Raw genomic sequence first — 7,390 nt, forward strand, 5'->3', positions numbered from 1 at the left:
TCTTGCACCAAACTCTTAATTATTTCTTGCCTGCACTTTCTTAATTGAGAAGCTGCTAGCTGCAGGAATAGTGGTTGAGAAACTTTAAAGAACGTTGTGAGTGTTTGGTCCATCAAACAATAAGAACAAATTGCAACACTAGAAATACACGAAACAAATAAAATCCAACATAATTAATTATCTGTTTCCTAATTAATTAGTCATTCTATATATAACTCCTTGTTAAAGGACATCAAATAAAGCTCTAGGAATTAAACTTTGTATACAATTCATTATCCATATATATAGGCCTTTCAAAGTTTTCTTTATCAACCACTAATTAAAATGCATCTTTCATTACTTTTTCTTGTGCTTTTGCATCTTCTTCTTCTTTTTTTCATGTTGGAAGCTCCAACTCAAGCTCAAGGGAAGAGTTTAGTTTCAGCCATTTTTATCTTTGGAGACTCAACAGCTGATCCTGGAAATAATAACTATATAACAACTCCTTTCAAGAGTAATTTTTCACCTTATGGGAGGGATTTTCCTAACCATGTTCCAACTGGAAGGTTTACTAACGGAATGCTTGCTGGTGATTTCTTTGGTAATTACTATTGCAAGAATTTTACCTTGAATGCAGGATCTGGGGTCGGAAGATTCAGAATGAGTGTTATCTGATTATAAAAATTAAAAAAGGTAGTTCGGTGCACAAAGTATCCCAGCATTCACGTAGGCCGGGAGAAGGACGACACCCCAAGGGTCAGAATGTAGACAATCTACTCTAGTGCAAGCATTAATGGTTGCTTCCGCAACTCGAATATGTGACCTATAGGTCACACGGAAAACAACTCTATTTTCGCATTCACGCAAGGTCGGGGAAGGGGCCGCACCCCAAGGGGTGGGATATAGACATCATACTCTAGTGCAAGCATTAGTGGCTGCTTTCACAGCTCGAACCCGCGATCTGTAGGTCACACGGAAACAACTCTACCCTCGCATTCACGCAGGGTCGACGGGGGAGGGGCAGCGCCCCAAGGAATATGATGTAGACAGCCCACTTTAATGCAAGCATTAGTAGCTGCTTCCACAGCTCGAATCCGTGACCTATAGGCGACAAGGAGACAACTTTACCGTTGCTAAGCCTCCCTTTATAATTACATATAAATTTTAATTTTTTCTTATATATATATATATATATATATATATATATATATATATATATATATATATATATATATATATATATATTGTTTGAGCTAAGCCATGAGTATAATTGAACCTACATAACTTAGACTTAGATCCGCCTCTACACATATAGTTAGTAATTCCTACATTGTGCCTGAACTTTGTCTTTGAATGCAGCTAGGTATGTTGGTGTGAAAGAATATGTGCCTCCATATTTGGATCCAAGTTTAAGTATTGAAGAGCTCAAGACTGGAGTTAGTTTTGCATCTGCTGGAACTGGATTTGATCCCCTTACACCAACAATCAGTGTATTAATTCTATCTATCTCATTTCCCTCCCTTCCACCATATTTCCTTTTCAAAAGCCTACTTGTGTTCATAGATACGGCCTATGGGAACTTTTTTAATATGAATTTACGCTAGTGTAAAAATTTCACAATATCAGTGTGATTTAAATTTGTTATAACATTTACTTACAATTTATTTAAATTACTTACTAATGAAAAAGAATTATCTGACCACCAAAGGATGTGGTGCAGTGGATGAGACTGCTCTTCCCTTAACCAGAGGTCTCGAGTTCGAGCCCTTGGTATGAAAAAATCTTTGGTAGGGAACGCTTCCCCCCGAATGGGGCCCTACGCGGCACGAATTCGGATATAGCCGGGCTCCAATACGAATACCGGAGACCGAGTGGAAAACCAAAAAAAAGAATTATCTGCAATTGCCTTATAAGTAACTTAATTGTGCAAACTGCAAAGTATTTCTTACATCATCGATGCACTAAGAACTTAAACTCTTTTAACATTAATATATTTGGCCAAGAACATACACGGCCGGTTTACTTGATTGCGATTGATTTAATCCAATTATACACATATACCGTCAAATTTCTCTATAATAGTGTGGTTTTATCCCGATATTTCTTGACTGTTATAGTGAAATGCTTTTGTAAAGACATATAATATAAGATAACATGAAAAATCCGTTTAAAAAAATCTTGACAGTTATAGTGAAATGTTATTATAACGAATGGTTGTTATAAATAGGTTTAATGATACAGGATATAGGAGCCATAATTTTTCTTTTCCGATATTGATTTTCAACTTGGTATTCTCAACTTAGAGGTTTTTTTTTTGTGTTACTTAATTTTCCTAATTGTGTGGGTCTATATACAGAATGTGATCTCATTATCAAAGCAGCTAGAATATTTCAAGAAGTATCAAGAGAAAATGGAAGCAGCTATAGGGAAAGAGCAAATGCAGAATTTGATAAAAGAAGCATTGTTCATTGTTAGTGCAGGCACAAATGATTTTGTGGTCAATTACAACACAATTCCAATTCGTCGTAAAAGTTATTCCCTCTCAGCCTACACTGACTTCTTGTTACAACATGTCCAACTCTTCCTACAGGTTTAGCCACCTACTTTAACTAAGCCAAATATTGACAAATATATACACTGACAGTATAATAATTTTTTTACATCATCAGTTTACTTTATATTTTATTCTAAGTTATTAATTAATGTTATTTAATACTACAGTTATCTTTAATTATCTTTTGAGCCGTCCCTATATATAGAATTTAAATTAAACTCTAATTTTCTCCTTTTTACAGCTTAGACGGGTGGAATTGCATGTTAATTTAACAAGTTGGTATGGTTATTAATGTTGGGTTTTTAAAGCTTATTTTAGCTTAAAAGTGGATAAATGAGAAATAGAGGGAAAATGAAATATTTGAGCTTCCCTCCTTGACAAAGGGACATTGTCCCATATTGGAGAAGGAAAAGACTTTTGATGGGTATATACAATTGCTTTTCTTCTAGCTCTTAAAGAGTTAAGAAGAAGGCAAGCCTCGCGCCGCCGTTGCCGTTGCTCGGTTTTGGCTTCGGTCAAATGATCGATTGATTGATTGATTTTTTGGACCAATAGTAAATATTAACGTAATATTATTAAATATCCGGTTTTGTAACGGAAGATTTATATTAAATCCGAATTATCCGTTTTTTTAACTCAAATTTTTCATACGAAATTCTGAATTCTCCTTCTTTCTTCTGCATTGTTTTACCTACAAAGAAAGCAACAGTAAGTGTGATTTGCTACCGATCATTGTGTTCGCTGAAACACTGGGGTTTGAAGTACCACTACACCAGTGTGTAATTCATTCTATCCTAGGAGAAAAAATAATCCAGAACCTCGGATACTAGGAGGGGATTAAGTTCCTTAAAGAAACATTGTGAATTCAATGGGGTCGGATTAAATTCTATTTCTTTTACATTTCTGTTTATACGTTATTTTATCTTCTCCAAAACTATTTTACAAATACAGTTTACTTAACAATTAATTTTTGCAACTTTTGAAAGATTAAGAAGAAACTTGTTGATTATAATTTTGAGTCAATAGAATCTCTGTATTCATTATTTGCGGTTGACTTTTTCCTTTTGGAGTCAATTGACTATTGGCTCTATATTATTGCTAAAACAAACACTCAAACATAAATAATAAACAAAAGCTTAATACAAGAAGTACAATGAAAAAAAAGGGGTCTGTTATGTGATAATTCTATAAAATATGAAAAACATAGCATTAGGTTAATTCTGCAAGTTTCAATATTTTTTTCCTCTTTCTTAAAAAATATAATTCAAATTTATATCTACAGTTGTTTGTGGGGAAGGACCACCAGATTACGCGCATAGTGACTTTTCACGGTGAACATGCAATCTCCCACCAGCACAGTACACAGATATCCGGAAGCACCCTAATTTTGTGAACTTAATTTTGTGCAGGAATTGTTGGATCAGGGGGCTAGGAAAATTGGAGTAGTAGGTCTACCACCAATGGGTTGTTTACCGGTTGTTATCACACTTCACTCAGATAATGCATTTACAAAGCGCGACTGTGCTGATTTTTTTTCGTCCATTGCTGGAGATTACAATTCCAAGCTCCAAAATCAGCTAAATGACATGCAATTTAAGTTTGCAAAATTGGGTTCTCGAATTGCTTATATGGATATTTATGGACCATTGGTTGACATGATTCTAGGACTCAAATATGGTGAGTAATTGTTAACTTCTATATTAAGAAATATTTATAAAATCAGGACGATTAAAAAAGTAATTATATGTAACTTTATTTAATAAACATTCATTTGTAACCTAAAATAATTAAGTGGGTGTTTGTTATGAAATTTGCGGGAAAAAGTATAGAAAAAAATCAAGTGAAAATGGTATTTGAAAATTATAGTTGTGTTTGGATATGAATACAATTTGGGCTGTTTTTAAATTTTTTGGAGTGATTTGAATTGATAATGTTGAAAAACAACTTTTTGGAGTTTTTCAAATTTTTAAAATAATTCGAAATTCAACTTCAAGTGAAATTTGAAATTTTCATGGGCAAATGCTGATTCCGAAAAAAAGTGACATTTTTCAGGGAAAAAAAAGTGAATTTTTTTTATGGCCAAACGAGCCCTAAGTGTTTAAGTTCTATGCATCGTTGGTGTAAATTGTAAACTAAAAATAGCAATCAAGCCATTTAATAAGTAATTACTGATAAAAATAGCAATTAACATCCTGTTACCGTAAATACCTTCGATTTAGGAAATAAAAACATGTTTTTCATATACCAACAAAAAAAATCAGAAAATTGTAAATTAATGTTTCCAAAAAAGAACTCGTTTTAGCAGGTTTCTTTTGGATCTACACTTTTCATCTAGTTGAAATTGCATCTGCATCCTTTGGTTAATAGGATTTTAAACCGACATATATGATATATCTGACCCTAAAAACAAATATATTGTTATTTATTTACTCGTTGCAGATAATTAACTAATTTTTTTTTTTTTGTTTAAATGATAGATTTTGAAAAGACTAACAGCGGCTGCTGTGGAACGGGCTTATTGGAAGCTTCATTTATGTGCAACCCAAAGTCGTATATTTGCCCAAATGCATCAAAGTATGTGTTTTGGGATTCAATACATCCAACTGAGAAGACATATTACCTTATCTCTCAAGCGCTTCAGCCAACTATTGATTCCATCACCAAGAACTAAAAATTAGTATTTTATATAAAATCAGAAATACGCAATTATTATCCACTTTTATTTAAATTGCCTTTGAAGGAGCCAAATTCGTTATTTTAAGACGAGAAGGACAGCTACAATACATTTTGAAGGAGAATATTACAAATTCGAAATTAAACATTAGAAGACCATCTCTTATCTTACTGTTGTTACTGTTTGTTGTTATTGCTCTACCTTTTCAAGGTAGGGGTAAGGTTTACATATAACTACCCTTTCCAGACCCCACTAGTGAGATTATATTGAATTTGTTGTTGTTGTTTGTTGTGATCTTTATAAGGTTAGTAACTATTTTTGGATGACTAAAATTAAACGAGAAGGTAGCTCTCTTCAATTCTCGTCACATCTGACTTCGTCTGATCACCACCAAGGATTTGATCGAATGGACTGAATCCCTCCATCGTTAGTAGAGGTTTCAAATTGAGCCCTATAATAGGAAAAATAGTCGTAGGCAGCAATCCCCCTCTGTCGGAACACCAATATAAAATATCGAACACTGAGCGAGAAATACAAATAGGACAGCTCAGTGCACTAAGCTCCCGCTATGCACGGGATCCGAGGAAGGGTCGAACCACAAGAGTCTATAGATGGTTCTCACTCAAAATTGAGGGAGTTTCACAACTTCTTTTCTCCTTTGTTTCTAGAGGATGAACAGCCTGACAGCAAAAGAAATCTTGCTACTTGCTTCAATCATCTCTTTAAGCCAGTATATCCAAATAGTTTTTGGCCTAATATGTGTATCTATATAATTTTGCACGGTATTAGCATTATATCGGTTGTAGTCTAGTTGGTCAGGATATTCGGCTCTCACCTGAAAGACCCGGGTTCAAGTACGGAAATACTTTTGTAATAATTTTGGATTTGCTTTTTACGTATGCATCCACTAGCCTGGGATACATGATCAAAAAAAGGTATCAAAGGTTTACATATAACTACCCTTTCCAGACGTTACTAGTGGGATTATATTGAGTTTGTTGCTTGTTGTGATCTTTTTAAGGTTATTAATTATTTTTGGATGACTAAAATTAAACGAGAAGGTTGCTCTCTTCAATTCTCGTCACATCTAACTTCGTCTGATCACCACCAAGGATTTGATCAAATGGACTGAATCCCTCCACCCTTAGTAGAGGTTTTAGATTGAGCCCTAAAATAGGAAAAATAGTCGTGGGCAGCGATGCCCCTCTGTCGGAACACCAATATAAAGTACCAAACACCGAGAGAAAAACAAAAAAAACAGCTCAGTGCGCTAAACTGCCGCTATGCGCGGAGTCCAGGGAAAGGCCGGACCACAAAGGTGTATAGGCTATTCTCACTCAAAATTGAGGGAGTCTCACAACTTCTGTTCTCCTTGCTTCTAGAGGGTGAACTGCCTGACAGCAAAAGAAATTTTGCTACTTGCTCCAATCAACTCTTTTAGCCAGCATATCTAAATAGTTTTTGGTCTAATTGTTTAATTTATATAAATTTTGCATGCAATTAGCATCAAATCCGTTGTAGTCTAGTTTGTCAGGATATTCAGCTCTCACCTGAAAGACCCGGGGTTCAAGTCCCGGCAACAGAACTTTTTTTGTGTAATAATTTGAAATATGCTTCTTTTACGTTTGCATCCACTAGCCTGGGATAAATGACCAAAAAAAGGCAACTAATAAAAAACCTAGCAAACCTGCAATTGCATTTTGGAGGAATGTTGGTCTCTACCTATTTTATGTGATCATTTCATATATTTATGAGTATATCAATCACATATACATAGGGGTCATTTTATTGGTACAAAATATCCATACCAGTATTTACACCAAACTACACTAATTTATTATGATTAAGTCATATATTAAGGTATGTGAATACATATGTCATGTATTTATTGGTTTGATATAAAAATCGCGTGTAGTCAATTTTTACCCATTTTATTATTGTTAGTGCAATTTAACCGCATTAGATATTTACGCCAAACTATACTAATTTATCATGAATTAGTTTATAGATAAAAGTATATGTGAATATGTGTGTCATATATTCATTGGTTTGGTGTAAACACATATTGCAATAAGTTTTTACCCATTTTATTTATGTTAGTGCAATCTAGTTTTGAACGTGATGATTCTGAAGAAGTGCCGTAATACTCAGTGTTTTCAGTTGTCTCAAAAATAAAGAAAAGT

The 7,390-nt window shown here is 34.1% G+C and overlaps 1 protein-coding gene across 1 annotated transcript; it reads left to right on the forward strand.

The window, feature by feature from the left end:
- The first annotated feature begins 250 nt into the window (after positions 1-250).
- LOC107807368 (GDSL esterase/lipase At5g45960) lies at positions 251-5,493 on the forward strand. Its single transcript, XM_016631725.2, has 5 exons — positions 251-580; positions 1,339-1,469; positions 2,336-2,569; positions 3,943-4,210; positions 5,011-5,493. The coding sequence occupies exons 1-5, from the start codon at positions 325-327 to the stop codon at positions 5,202-5,204; spliced, it is 1,083 nt and encodes a 360-aa protein (XP_016487211.1). The 5' UTR covers positions 251-324; the 3' UTR covers positions 5,205-5,493.
- Positions 5,494-7,390: the final 1,897 nt, after the last annotated feature.

This window comes from Nicotiana tabacum, chromosome 1 (assembly GCF_000715075.1).
Source record: "Nicotiana tabacum cultivar K326 chromosome 1, ASM71507v2, whole genome shotgun sequence".
Lineage (NCBI taxonomy): Eukaryota > Viridiplantae > Streptophyta > Magnoliopsida > Solanales > Solanaceae > Nicotiana > Nicotiana tabacum.

Coding starts and splice junctions, on each gene's coding strand:
- LOC107807368 (XM_016631725.2), top strand. CDS start 325: ATGCATCTTTCATTACTTTTTCTTGTGCTTTTGCATCTTCTTCTTCTT. Junction 581..1,338: donor GCTTGCTGGTGATTTCTTTG/GTAATTACTATT, acceptor CTTTGAATGCAG/CTAGGTATGTTGGTGTGAAA. Junction 1,470..2,335: donor CCCTTACACCAACAATCAGT/GTATTAATTCTA, acceptor GTCTATATACAG/AATGTGATCTCATTATCAAA.